We start from the raw sequence: 15,617 nt of genomic DNA on the forward strand, positions 1-15,617 counted from the left end.
GGTTTGAACACCTAAGGGTGGAGGCAGCCCAGACCGCAGCGGTGCAAGAGAACGACAGGGTAGGAGAGAACTCCACCAAGAGAGATTATAAATTGCTTGTACCATGTTCAAAGTATCAGCTTATTTTTGGTGTTTGTGTTGTGATTGGAAAAGGGGGGAAAAAAAAAGGTAACAAACTACTGAGAAATGTATTAAAAAAGCAGGAGGCATTTTACGCTGAGCAGGCTCTTCAAATCAACCTCAGCTTTGGTGTGCATTTGGGAATTAAATGTTTTATACTATGGATATATAGAAAACTTTTTAAAGCTTACCTCTGAGGAGAACCATCCTTGTTCCATCTGTCAAAGCACAGCAGGAAAAAAGTCATTACTGCATTCAGACCCTTCCAATGCGGATGCTTGAAACAGAAGGAGAGAAGGGGAGTCCAGGTCTGCACCTGCAGGCAGGAGGAATGCATCCTGCCAAAGCGTGCACTTCGGGTCAGGAAATGCTCCATAACATTTGGTATTTGGTACAAAAATGCACGACAAATTAATGTGTCTGTTCAGTGACAATCCCAAACCAGAGAGATGCATCTTCTCTGCATCCTCCCTGAAGTTTAGGTAGGCAGATTGTCATGGGGAAAGAACCAAGCACCTTGCTTAGAATTCTAATTTATTATTAAATTACATATCAAAGTTGTTTTTTTTTAATACATACAGAGAATGCACAATAGGTGAGAACAAAAATAATTACAGTTACAATAAAATAAGTTTCAAGAAGCTATACGAAAAGCAAAAAAATCAGAAAGTGCAATCAGAAACTCCTTTACAAGGGTCTGGACTGGGATATTTTGTGAGAAAGAGTTTTGCTTTTTGCCTTGAGTGTTTATTTAAAGATGGACCAACAGCTGCTTACATATTCGGAACTGAAGGCATCACCACTGGGTTCAAACATCTGGTCGAGAGGACACATACAGGGCACCAAGAGGACTTGCAGATGTCACCTAGAAAATGGCTCAGTTTTGTCTCAGCGTGTCCTTCGCTGCAGTCTCCTGTACTGCACATTGCTCAACAGAACCACTGCTCGGAGAGATTTCACAATCCCACACTGTCCTAAGGAGTTTCAGAATTATTTCCTCCTTCAGAAGCGATACAGCTGTTACCTCTCCTTCCTGTTTCAAATGAAAGCTTTGGAGAGAAGAAAAAAAAAGTAAAACCAGGAAGAGGTTATGCATCAAAGGATCTCGGGGAAAAAAGCTGCTAGGTTCAGAGAATTCAAACAGTCCCGACTAAATGAGTTACACAATCAGAAGTGGTGGACCAGACTTTGCTCCCAGTGTAGCAGGTTTGGGGGAGCTTCAGAACGTTCCCTCAGGGGAGCTCCTGAGGATGCAGCTCTGGAGGACGAGCTGTCGACAAGTCATCTGAAACTTCCACGTCACCTCGAAATCTACTTTTGCTCTTTCGTTTTCAACATCCAGTGAGGAACTGACTCTTCTCACAGTAATCTTAAGACTGTCCAAAAGAAAGGACTTCTAAAACTACAAATGAAAAATTCTGATTATTCAGTGTAACGAATCCAGCAGGAATTTATACCACGCTTGGATATCCAAAAGCTCTCAAAATCGATATTGGTTAATAAAAAACGTTGTGCCTTCCCAGGAAGGGCAAACCCTGCCATTACCTTGGTCCCAGAGCCCTGCCTCCACCCTTGCTAGAGAACGTGCCTGGCAAGGGCTGGGGACAAGTCACGCTGCCGTCTGGGCTGCGGCCACGTAAACCCTCACTATCGGCTGAACACACAATACCGGGTGTTGCCCAAATGCCATTCCTCTGCTCTAGCAACCAGTGCCTGAAGATCACATAAACGTGTAAAAAAAAATAGTACAAAAAGCAAAGACGAAAACTTTGGCGCCCGTGTGAAGCACGGCACCGAAAGTTACCAACACGCTCCTTTACGTTCTAACGCCCAGCGAAGGGGGTGTGGGGCAGGTCTAAAATAGGTGCTTGTGGACTGGCAAGAACAAAGTAGACATTTAAAAAGAGTGTGTATGTGTGTGGGAAACACACCCTGTAGAAATATTACGTGTTTTCTCCCTTCATTTCGATAGCTTGGCAATAATTTTCTTAGCACCGTTCCATTTGGTTGAGTTACAAAACTGCAACTCTGCCAGGGAGTGCAGAAATGAGAATTCTTTAGCCACGTTTTTTTCCTTGGAGCAAGAGGAACCACACAGAATGACAAACTTAGAGAACATTTTTAGCAACAGGAGACATACAAACCCATATTTTGGGGTTTGAGATTAAATACTGCAATCCACTCTCTTCATTGCCAGTCCCCTGCCCTACCTAGAGGTCCATGTTATCAAATATTATTAAAATTCTCATTCAGGAGAATTAGCAAGTCTTTGCCCTCAGCTGTATCCAAGCACACCACATCAGAGAGCAAGGCAGAACGCCTGCTCACCTTGCTAGAGGACTACGAGAAGATGATGAAGGGGAAACTACGACGTTAATTAAATTTATTTTTCAACACAAAACTCTGTCTCAAAACCAACAAAAATAAAAACCTTGGAGGGGTTGCCGACACTGAAACCACTTCCAGTAAAGCTTTATCAGAGATAATTCAACATATTTCCATTATTTTTATACTAAAATATATCAGTTCCTCCGTAACATTTTCATAACATGAAAAATCAATTATGTTTACATATTTATTATAATCTACATATTTTCCATAGCAGCTTTTTCATACAGTAAGATTAAATATATGCACCAAATAATCCATTAAATCCAGTAAAAAGACTGGTTATAAGATTAAATAAATGAATTTATTTACGGAACTGCAGATCTTATATTGCCAACTATATAGCAACCATATCCTACAAATCCTAAAGAGAAGCACGACTGCTGATCAAGGTCCCTTAGGGGGGTGGTGGAATCAAAGAAAAAGCATCGGGGAGAAGAGGTTTGATTTCCCACCACACAGATTCATTAATAAACCGCCTTTATCCATCAAGGTTTTTCACAACCCCCTTCAATGAACACTTCATTTCAAATCAGGAACATTCCCAAATCAACCAAATAATCACCCTTTATTCAAAATACAAGCCCCACAGTTTTACACGTATTAATTCCAAATGCTTTCTAATCCCAACGACGACTCCTTAGAAGTCTTTGTCGACTTTTTAGCACAAAGTTATTAGTCTTCAAATAAGCCTTCAAATCCAAACATTTTAGGTGCAACAGTGTGGTTCTGCACACTACACAGGCACAAGTCTCTACTCCCTCCAACAGGTACTTCACAGACACTATAAAAAGCAGTAAAAAAATTGTGTCTGTCCTGCTAGACTCTGTTCCAGAAGAGAACCCGGAGGCTATTTGACATTTGTGGGTAATGGCATACGTGAACTCTGTTAGGAGCACTGTAAATTGATTGTGAAGAGTTAACTGAGTTCCTAGAAAGATATTTCAGTGCCTCAGTTTGAATTCATTGGGTTATGATATGACAGATGGAAAAGAGCTGTTTGAAAGAGCAGAAAAATCCGTAATTTCTGAATCTGCAATATCAAAGCCATTCCTGATGTCAGGTTCCTTTAGAGATGGAAACATAATGGGATTCACGTTGCATGTCTAGACAAAAAAAATTCTTCCTCCCCGCCCTGGATAATGGTAAATAATACTTGTTCCACTACTCATACATTCAACTCTTTACTATGAGGAGTTATGTCCAAAGATTTTGCACGCAGATACGTTTGCCTCAGGTATAACCATCATAATTTTCATTTCCAATTGACAGTTGAGATTACATGCTGCTTACAGTGTAAAAATATTAATGCTATTAGAATAATTTTATCTAAATTACAATACAGACTTTTCAAACTGCTTATCATGTCTTTATAAAGACCTTTACGATGCCAGCCAAAATCAAGTATGTACACCCAAAAGACTACTTTTAGGTGAATTCATGTTTGGTCACTTTTCAGATGACTGAACACTATAGTAAACAGCTGCTAGGACACTGTGCTCCCTTTTTACAAAGGGGGACTTGTTAGTCCCTTTAAAGCCACAAGAAATCTGACAAATCTTCCTCAGAGTGTAGTTTATTCATATTCTGTGCAAAAAAGTGAACTCAACAATTTTTTTTTTTTTTTTTTTTTTTTTACTTTGAGGAATTCGTGTGAAGCACAGTTTTCACAGCACAAACTATGCAGAAATAACTAGTATCTCAACCATGAGTTAAAAAGAATTACAGAACATGTATTTAGTAGTAAAGCAACCTGACGGCTTAAAGCTGCAATATTCTTCTCATGGGGTGAAAGTGTTCAGTACTGGGCTTGGCCTACAGGGGAAACTGGCTTCCTGTGGAGTTTCCACCCAAGGCAAGAGTAGTAACCTTTTTCCACTTACCAGCCACCAACAGACCTCCCCAGCACTGCTAAGTACAGAAACTGCTCTACCGGTTCTGGTAAGCATCCCGTATTTACTTACCTTGCAGTGAGAAAGGGAATTAAAGACAAACAAATCCCACAAAATTTAACCAAAGGAAGATGTATGGCAGGGAAAGAGAAACACTGCAGCTTCAACCCAAACCCGGTGTCGCAGTCTACCATCACAAGCTCTAGACATCATGCTGATACTCCCAGCCAGAAGGCGCAGGCTGGTTGAAGTCTGTCGCTTCCCCCACTCACTTCTCCTTGACTGGGGGGAGGGATGGTGGTGATGAGTCTGGCAGAGTCCATGGGGGAACATCCATCAATGAAAAGCGTATAGCAGCAGTAAGATGGTACAGATGCCAATAATGCTGCCCAGGATGAGAGAATCTCGTCGTTTCCGAAGGTTGATCCTTTGAATCAGGCTGTTGACTGCTGGAAACCGATCTTCAAAGAGTCTGCGTTAAGGTCACATCAGTAAACAGCATCTTCACTAACAAAGCCCAGATTCTGTACGTGGAAATCCCAATACTGCAAGAAATGCAGAACTACTCCAAAAAACCTGGTAGATAGTTAGCAGGATTACAACCGTGCTTCGCTAGTAACAGACAATCAGGAAAGAGAGAACAGCTCAGCCCACATTTACACAGAATTCATCACCTGACCACCTAAACTACCAGCACTTGATACACTTTAATCTCTGCCATGTGAGGCTTAGTTACTTTTAATAATTGTGTTTAAATGAGAACAAAAAAAAAAAATTAAAATGGGGCAGTTATATAAAACATCCGTGGAATTTATTTAATGGAATTCTGTTGCTGGTGAAGGGAACAACCAAAGGCATTTCACTGAAAAAATCATGCACGTTGCATGACTACGCACTGTTCAAGTATAGAACATAAGGAAGAAATCCTCCTACTGTAAAATCATAAAGATGTAAATCTATCTTTTAATGTACAAAATACAATTGCCAACAAGATAATAAGTTTCAGAGCTTCATGTCTTTGGAACCAAGAATCTTTTAGGGCCAAAGCTTATTGAATTTTTTTTTTGTTCTCGCCAGTTGCTAAGAACTGTAATGAAATTTATGGGTTACCAAGATACATCTCTTCAGGATGCAATCTGTCTAATCAAATGATGCTAATGTGGTTCTTTGGGCCCTTATGACAGAAAGGAAGGAATAAGTGGGAAAAAACAAACATGCATGACTTGACAGTCTGGCATAGAATATGAGGAGAAACCAACAAACCAAAATCTTAACATCTGCAGAACTGTCACAGACAAGAGGATACTCAGGTCATGAATACTACATACATGCAGCAATGTATGCCAAGCTTTGACTCTGGACAGTCTTGAAAGCAAAAAGCAAGAAGTAAAACGAGATTACACTTTTATATAAACATAGAGCAGGGAAGGCCATAAAGCGTCATTGCAGATCTGAGCCTGAAAATTGAGCTACATTGATTTATATGTAGTATTCGAATTTGAGTAAAAACAACTTATTCACCACATTCATAATGAAGATGCTTCAGTCAGATTATCAAGGGAGACTCGTTAAAAAATGATCTGCTTGTCACTACTGACAATACCACTAGAGGTTAAACAGCCATTGACACCGCAAAGCATTTTGATCCCCAAATGACAGAGTGCAAAACTGTACTATACCTCTCCTTTTGCACTGGCAACACGCATTTTCAGAAAAGGATACTCGCCAAGGTATTCATCTTGCTTTGTATTGACTTCAACATCCCTCTCTGCGAAGTCATATTTTCTTTAGTTGCCATGGCAATGCTGGAGAAAGAAAAAAAATGCAGATCGAGTTGTTGGTGCTAAGAATAATCTACAGCTGAAACAAGAGGAAGGCAAGCAGGCAACGCTTCTTTAGAGAACAATGAATGAGGGGAAGCAATATGAATGAAACCACATTTTTTTCATTAATCTCTATCCTTTACACTTAAATGATTTCTCTTTTTATATAAGCCACTAACAATTGAAAGCACTGCGGTTTCTTGAGACAGGCAGGGTTTTGTCCTATGTCCCCCAGCCCCAACAAAAAACGGTACCACATTACAAGCAAACCTCAAGGTACTCCTCTGGCACAAGTTTTAAATTCAGAAGTTTGTTCAATCACAGAAGCCCCACACTTACTTTCGCTCTGGAAATTACTTTCGCATATGAAATTTCTTGTCTTGCCATCAGGATATGATGGCTATGGAAGTATTAAGCAAACAAGAGCTGACTCACAATTAAAAATCGATTTGCAAAGACAACGTGCTGGTTGAGAGGAGAGGGAAGTGCTGGTTAAGACCCGACACAGCTCACGGAGCTTTATGCAGGTTTCTGGACAATCAAGCTGGGACATACAGTCACCAGGTCTTCGAAGACATTTAAACACAACAAAGGGCTGGGATCTGCTTTGACTCAGGATTAACACTGTCCTCTGACTCCAGGTAAGTGGGCAAAGCTTGGATTCTCCTGCATTAATGTCTCTTCCCAGCAAGCCCCACCTGACTTTTCCGTAAGATGGCAGTTGAGGGAGCTGGTGGGTAATGAAATCACACCAAATGATGCTTCTGTCACAGCACAGATAAAATACCTTTTTGAGTTTTGGTCCTAATTATCATCCACGGATATATAACTTTTCATACTCTGTTTCACTAACACACAGTCCAGCTGTACGTACTTTATCCGAAGACAAGGACACAATACAGGTGAAAATAAAACAGAATTTCCCATTTCAAATTGAATACATTCTGGAAGTTGGAAAAAAGCAATTGTGCTCCTAAAAATAAGACATTTAAATCAAGATTTTGAAGAACTACTCAGCTGACAAAAATTTTTCTCTACCTTGAGTTTCTCTTCAGCTTGTGAAACAAAGAGTTATAGGATGGAAAATGAAAGGGTAGGCCACTACTTGTAGCCCCTGGTAGTATTTCACGTAGCTACTTCAAATGCAACAGCTTTGTCAAGGCAAACTGCACAGGCTCATTTACATCTAGAGAAGCAGTACATAAAGTTGAGGCTCTGGAGAGATGGTGCTTAAAAAGGAACAGTTTGACAAACACTGCTCCCCTTGGCTGGTGTGCATGTCAAAAATGAACAAAGCAGGACATAAATACAACATGGCTGGATGATAACTCAGAAAATGACACCTATTGTCGGAGTGCAGATCCTTGAAGAGACTGCACGAAGAAAAACCCTGTGTAAATAAGGACTGGAGCTCTAAAGTTAGGCCTCAGGGGCAGAATGCCCTTGAAGTTAAGGATAAGAAAACTATGCAGCATGATAAGGGAGTAGTGTTTGCTTAGAGCAGAGCTTCGCTAGGCGGGTACCTGTTTGAAATAAGCTGTTAAATATGACAAGCATATGTATCATCCAATAATGGTGTAGAAAAGGTGTGGTCTTAGGATTATTGGCAAATACTGCCTATATAAGCAATAAGAACTGCGCAATAAACGAGACTTCCTGCAGCTAACTCATATTGAGTCGTCTCAGTACTTCTCCAAATCCCTTCTCCGCATTATGGCGCCCGAACAGGGACGGGAAAAAATGAGCTGGACTCATCGTTTCACTCGGGACATTTATTACTTGTTTTGAACGAGTGTTATTTTAGCGGAGAAGGGACGGCGACCTCAGGCGGCCCATCGGGGAAAGCCGGGCGGATCTACCCAGGCGGCCTATACAGGAAAGCCGACGATCCGCAGGATCCATTAAGGCGGCCCATCGGGGAAAGCCGTGCAGATCTACATACAGGCGGCCTATAGGGGAAAGCCGGAAGATCTGTAGGATCCACTGTCGCGGTAAGACGATGGAACGGGACGTTGCATTGTCGTTGTTGGGAAGCTTCTTAGAGAAGCGTGGATTAAAACTTGGAAAAAGATATTGGCCCCCCCTGATTGCAGGGGGGTATGCAAAAGATATTATCGTGAAACACGAAGAATTAGGAACCAAAGGAAAGAAGAAGTAAGCGACTGAAGAAAAAAAATAAGCGACAACTGCCTCAACAGGAGGAGGTAAGCGACTGGGAACAATGGGAAGCATGGCTTTAACAGAACATAAGTCTGTAGTTAAAGTGTTGACAAAGTGCTAGAGAAACCAGCACTATTAACAGTTCTGACTTGATAAAACTCCCGGTACTCCTGGTTTGGGTATCAGCCCATGTACTGGAGGCAAGCTCTTCAAATATATACATGACAAGGACTTGGGACACTATAGACGTTAAACTTTGGCGTGCAGCCACCTGTGGGGATGCTGCTGGCCTGGAAAAGTCATCATCGAATCTTTTGATCCAGGGCCCCGAACGAAAGACAGACTTATTTCTTTCCCCTCTTCCAACGAAGTCGGTACAACCGGCACCCCCGCGCCGCGCCGCCCACTGCACCCGGCGGCGCCCCGGGGACGCCGCTGCTGCTGCCGGCCGGGGCCGCGGGCGGCGTTCGCTTCGGCGCTGCCGCCCGTGCGCGGAGCGAGTCGCGGCTGGACGGGACGGAGACGCGCGGCGGGCCCCGCTGCGCCGGTTCGTTCGCAGCTGATGGTCCCTCGGCGGGAGGGGTCGGCGGCGGTTACGGAGCGCGAGCGGCCGGAGCTGCGGCAACAACAACAACAACAACAACGACAACAAGGGGGGGCCGGCACAGGGCTGCTGGGTCGTCATCGCCACCCTGCCCCCCCGCCCGGCTGAGGCGAGGAGGGCTGACCCCCCCCCCCCCCCCCCCCCCCCCGCCCCACGCCGCTGCTGCCCCCCACCCGTCGGCCGCGCCTGGCGAGCGGCCGCTCCCCCGCCCCCCCCGCCCGGCCGCTGCCTGTGGCCCAGGTTGTACCGAGAGAACACATCGTAACTTGGATCGTCTCGATCGGCATCGCGGGAAATAACTAATTCTCTTCTGTTCCAGCAATTTCAACAGTTAATATCAGTGTTGCAAAACCATAAACATGCATATTCCATTGTACATCTGCGAGCGCACACCACGCTGCCAGGGCCTATAGCAGAAGGGAGCAGGCGAGCTGAGCCTCTCACGAGTGCAGCTCTGGTACCAAACTCGCTCATGCAGGCAAACATCTTGCATGACTGCTACCATCAGACTGCTAATGCTATTAGGTGACAATTTGGTATAACAACAGAGCAAGCCCGCTCAATCGTACAATTGTGTAGTACCTGTCAAAATACGATCATGCCACCAGTGAATGGTGTTAATCCTCGTGGTTTACGCTCGCAGGAACTTTTGGCATACACTTCTTATCAGACATGTATTTTTGTCATCATAAGATATTGAGCATGTTACTGGTATTCTTTACAATCCTACTGGGCAACCGATCATAGAATACACACATGGTACTTTGGAGAATATGCTTTTAAAACAGGAATGATCGGGAAATCTCCCAATGAAACAATAGCTAAAGTGTTATAGGTGTTTAATCTCTTAAATCGAGAGCTAAATATTTTGGGATGAATAAAATGTCACACATGTCAAAATCAGGCACAGGCAGGGTTACAGCAAGTAGCTTTCCAACAACTGACTGAATTGGCTAAGAGAGCATTAAGACGTGTCCCTGATTTTTGGGACAGGGGAAGCTTCCTTTGCTTCCATTCGGCAGGGAGCACAGGAACCTTATGAGCATTTCTTTGATCAGCTACAAATGGCAGTTCAGAGATAAACAGAAAATCCGGCTACTGCAGATGTGTTGGTATTCCAGTTAGCCATTGAAAATGCTAACACAGACTGCCAACAAGCTCTTGATCTTATCGGAAATCGGGCTAATAATAATAAAAAAAAAAAAAAAAAAAAACACACAAAAAAAAAACACAAAACAAAAAAAAAAAAAAACACGATTGCAGATTTAGTAAAGGCGTGTCACAATGTGGGCTCGGAACACTATAAAGCAGAGATATTGGCAGCTAAATGTTTTGGTCAACAGTAATCACCGACACGTTGGTGCATTTAATTCCTACTGGTGTCTTTGGTCTTATATCACAAGGATTATGTGCACTATTGTTGGGACGATCATCCACCACAAAATTAGGATTGTTTGTACTCCCAAGGGTAATTGATTCTGAGAAAAAAAAAAAAAAAAAAAAAAAAAAAAAAAAAAAAAAAAAAAAAAGGGGGCAGTCTTCCGTATATTTCCCCACAAGAGTTAAATTTATTAGGATCAAAATTTGTAGGTAGTGCCAGCAACAACCACGTTACACAAACATGTGTTGTTTTAATCTAAGTGACCATGGTGAGTCCATCCACAAACAATTGCAATGGCTTGGAGAGCATTCGGGGAGAATTGTGGTGGAGGATTGTATATTGATATGTAAACTGTCTTTATGTTTCTTATGATTTAGTATATTACGTGTGTGAAAGTTGCTTGTATATATGCTTTGTGTCTTTTCTCCGATCGGAAGGTGTATGGATTCCACCCGTAGCTACTGGAAGGAAAAGCGTTAACTGGTACCGAATTAATGACAAAGAATTACAAACTAGACTTAGTTGTGAGCACGTAACTTTGAAAAAGGAAGCTAGGAGAAATATGTTACAACTTAAAAAATCCGCTGTTGGCCAGCAGAGCACATACCTGGCGGCCTTGTTGCACGCACTGGCCACGCGTGCAGCAACGCCGTGTCAGTACCTATTTCATAGACTCTGCTGAGGGTGAAAAGAGATGGCTCAGAGCGGGGCGGAAAGAGGCTGCAGAGCACACTGTGTGGATAAACAGGGGACGCCCTGAAGGTGCCGTGCCTGCCTCTCTTCTCTGCGATGACCCTGCTGACTGACACCCTCCTGCTCAGCGGAATCTTGGATATAGCGGAAATAGTAAAGCCCTCAGAAAGGGAAGTAGTATGCTAGAAACTGCTTTGCAAGGCTGTACCAAAACAATATGCTAGTAACTGGGGTGACAGTCTCATGCACGGGGTTTTCTTCGTGCAAGAAAAGAAAGGGGGATTTGTCGGAGTGCAGATCCTTGAAGAGACTGCACGAAGAAAAACCCTGTGTAAATAAGGACTGGAGCTCTAAAGTTAGGCCTCAGGGGCAGAATGCCCTTGAAGTTAAGGATAAGAAAACTATGCAGCATGATAAGGGAGTAGTGTTTGCTTAGAGCAGAGCTTCGCTAGGCGGGTACCTGTTTGAAATAAGCTGTTAAATATGACAAGCATATGTATCATCCAATAATGGTGTAGAAAAGGTGTGGTCTTAGGATTATTGGCAAATACTGCCTATATAAGCAATAAGAACTGCGCAATAAACGAGACTTCCTGCAGCTAACTCATATTGAGTCGTCTCAGTACTTCTCCAAATCCCTTCTCCGCAACCTATATTGCTGTTGACTGTATCCATACGAATAACAACGATTAAACCAAATTCTTGGAAAAGCTAATAAATATGGAGGGAAAGGGTTCTGGAAGAATAAAAGTTAAGTGGAACGACACAATACAATAGATAGAAATATGAGAGAAGGGAAGTAACGCTGTAATTTCAGAGGAGAACAAACTGACAGGAAAATGCAAAATGCTTCTTCTACCCAATACAGACATCAATTTTTAAGAGCATTTTATGTTTGCTCACAGTGTCTGTACACAAACGGGACACAAAAATCACAGCTAACGTGAGCGTTATTTCTAAGGAGGGGCAGGTACAAAGCACAAACACACAGTGCAAGCCTAACGCTGTTCTCAAGTTCTGCAATATAAACTGGCCTCTGAAGGAACTTGCTCAACACATCTGGTTCCCAAGCACTGCTCCGTACTGAATTCATCCGGGTTTCAGGGCTTTGGGCTTATCTTTCTGTAAACAGTTAAAACGTTGAAACACCATTTGTCCAGATATTAGTACTCAAGTACTTCGGTTGACCTGGCATTTCAGTACTGGAAGGTGATAAAAAAAGACCTTTATCCACCTTAGTGCACCTTTCCAGGTAAATCTGTTGGGAAAAGTCACAGACACATATTATATTTGTACGCTTCTTAAACACAGAACTAGCGTTCCTGACATTTTTATAACAAAGACCATTTGATATATTTTATTTCACGTTTCTCTCTGAAAAAAACAACATTCGGAATGACCATCTCTGGATCATCTGATGGATGACTGGCTTCCCTACTAGGACACTACAGACAAAATCAGCAGAGCCAAGCCTAACAATTGCTCGTCAAGACTTACAGCGAAAAGTCAGTATCACAGTTCACAAGTACCTTAAAGAAGAAAACAGCCCAGATCAATGATCCCTAAGTATTTCTGGAGCAGTGAGTTCCTTTGGGCTCCCTTCCATTACACCTGCCTACTCCACCTCAAGTAGCCCTTGATACAATATCTTCAGCCTTCCTATGAAGTGCCAGGCAAACTTTAAAAAAAAAAAAAGGGGGGGGGGGCAAGGAAAAAAAATCTGCTACCACCTCTTCAGCTAGAGGCTGACTTTTCCAACTCTGGTTTTGCCCATAAAAGCTAAGAGCTCACCAAGTCAAAGCCCATGTTGTATGCGATATGATTTTGTCTTCAGCAGTAGCAGAATACGTTGGAGAACAAGACAAGTTCATCACACAGACATATGTGAGACACTGGTGGCAGAAGGGCCACCCTATGGCTCTTGTAGCATTCAGGTCACAGTACAGACTCTTCCAAAAGCTCTATACAGTGAATTCTTTTAAATAGAGCAGCATGCATTGACAGGGAGATGAATGTATTATTTTAAGGTTATATTAGCATTCTGTAAACTTGGTACATGGAAATCGGGAGTTCATCAGTCATAAAGAGAACATGAACAGTTTGATCACATGTAGGCAAACCCCTGACATTTTCCATCAGTAGCTCTGTCAGAGGAGACTTAACATTTTAACACCAAGTTTTGAAGCATAAGATCTAATCGATAAATAAATAAATGAAAGTTTCAGGGCAGAACTAAGAAAAACCTTCAAGCATTTTTTATTTGCGGCCAGCTATTTAGTATTTTTTTCTTTTATACTTTTGAAGGGCCAAATCAGCAGAAAGTGAAAACGAAACTCACGGTTAACTGGAAACAACAGGGACCTCCGTGGCGTTTATAAAGGAGTTGCCAGAATCCATTAACCAACAAGAGCAGAAAAAAGCATGCAAAGCTTCTCCTCTTAGGCTCTGCAGTGCTGCCACTCAGCACACTGTGTGTGCTCGCTCCCGTGGATGTACTAACTCATCTAACCCATAAATGCAAATGATTTATTGGATTACACGGGACAGTCTTTTCAAGGCTAAAATTTCAAGAAACGAAGGTGGAAATTAGATTGGAGGAGAAGAATCACATCGTTGCCTGCCCCAACAGTGCATTAGTATACAAAGAAAAGCACCTAAGAGAAGGTGTTAACAGAAATTTTTAACAAACAGCTGTGTATCAATATAGAAAAGGCATTACCATCAAGGGCTGAAAAAGAAACGACAAAATCGTAACGGTAAATACATCAAACCATATCATCCGTGAGAAGATAGGGCATTTGACAGATTATACACATTTACAACTCAGCACAGAGGTATTTTAGTTTTCTAAAGCAGAAAGCCACGAGCTTGCTAAAACATTACATTTGCTATTGAGAAGAGCACTCAGGGAATTTGGAATTGCTAGGAACCAAGTTGGAAAAAAGAATTTCCTAGCTGTACACAGGATAGCTTGCTCAGTAACCTACTGCTTCTTATCCTACACCCCCACACTGACTTGCTACTTGTCCAGATGAAGTTTTAATACAGCATTTCTCAAAGCACTCCTGAATTAAGTCACGTGTTTTCATAAAATGCATCCAATGACTCATTAAAGCATCCATTAATTTACAGAAGTGAAAATACAAGATCATTGCCAAGATATAAAGTGTTCCTGAGACACCTCCAAAATGCCTTTGGAAATAATTATTACAGAGTATCACGGAACACAAGGTTCCTGCTTTAACATCTCAGGAGTGAAACTGTCCATTCCATACAAAAAGGCACGATGTAACTGTTTAAGTTTACATGTCACAAGATTGGAAACTTCTTAATTTCTTTCACCCAGTGTTTTGAAAAATTCAGCTCAATGGCTAGGTTTTACTGAAGAGCTCTGAAGAAAAATGTAACTGTAGTGATTACCATTTTTAATATGATACAGTCTAGTAATGAAATGCAACTGTGATATCCATGAACAAGAGTTTAACTGGATTCTAGCTGCCATTAACAAGTCAAAATTTAAGTAAAAAGCACTGTTCTTCATGTATAATTTGATCACTCAAAACATGAGCCGGTTTACCTAAGCCTTTATATCTGTAAATAAGACTATTAAATTTCAGCACTACCAGAAAACACACAGCTCCTGGGCACTAGTCCACTGACTGGTTTTGTACAGTCTTAGGCATTGCAGCTTCCTCATATTCCTGCGTTAGACAGTTTTGGTCTCATTCCCATCCCTGACATATGCTCACTGACACACTGTTGCCATTTCTCCACTGACAAATGCGTTTTTAAGAAAATTAATCATATTCTTCCCATTCACAATATTGGCCCCATTTAGTTATGCCACACCGTAATCTCCCCAGATCAAGAACACCTTTTTCTTACGTTTTGAAACTTCTACACAACATTTAGGAGAACAGATTAAATGCTGCTTACTGGAACCAAGATGACCCCGATTCAGTGTTTCATTTGGAAACTAGGAGGAACTATTCTTGGTGCTGCACTGGCTTCAACTACTACAGTTGGGTGTCAACCAAGTTTCTAAAACCAGATGGTGTTCTGTTCTCTGTATTTAATATGAAAGCACTCCTGAAGCACAACATTAGAGATTACTGTGCTACTGGACAAATCTCTTCTGGTTTTAGCCCAAGATCACAGCCACAAAGAGCCCACCCCTCTCTTCCACAAATCAGCAGGAGCATCTCAAATTCCTGTGCTTGCAGCCATATTTCCTCAAAATTCCACTTACATTTCAAGTTTGTCCTTGAACGTTCAGTAGTGCTGTGGGCATGCAAGCAACCAAATTTCTTTTCAAAAGTAAAATATCTGATATTTGTACATAGTTCGCAGTTTTTGCTGGCATGAAAAAGGACAGAGTAATAAACATTTCCAGCCATTATCACAGCCAAACTGGTCTAACTTGCAGAGCTACACTTTTAGTGCTGCTTAACTTGAAAGCAAAGTGTTTTTACCTAGACAAATGTTTATGCTGTTGGGTATTTTCACCCCACACAGCATCCATACACATACAGCGTATTATCAAGTGAAACCTACCA

General features: G+C 42.0%; 1 protein-coding gene across 4 annotated transcripts in view; it reads right to left on the bottom strand.

The window, feature by feature from the left end:
- Positions 1-688: 688 nt before the first annotated feature.
- The window catches only part of GOSR1 (golgi SNAP receptor complex member 1), a 38,611-nt gene continuing 23,682 nt past the window's right edge, over positions 689-15,617 (bottom strand). For all 4 annotated transcript variants that reach the window (XM_086624691.1, XM_086624690.1, XM_086624689.1 and 1 more), the window contains 2 exons: positions 6,123-6,205; positions 689-4,861 (listed from right to left, as the gene is read on the bottom strand). In XM_086624691.1, the coding sequence (XP_086480817.1) occupies positions 4,737-4,861; positions 6,123-6,205 (208 nt within the window). In that variant the 3' untranslated portion in view covers positions 689-4,736. The remainder of the gene's footprint in view (positions 4,862-6,122; positions 6,206-15,617) is intronic.

Source organism: Tauraco erythrolophus, chromosome 21 (genome assembly GCF_009769465.1).
Source record: "Tauraco erythrolophus isolate bTauEry1 chromosome 21, bTauEry1.pri, whole genome shotgun sequence".
Lineage (NCBI taxonomy): Eukaryota > Metazoa > Chordata > Aves > Musophagiformes > Musophagidae > Tauraco > Tauraco erythrolophus.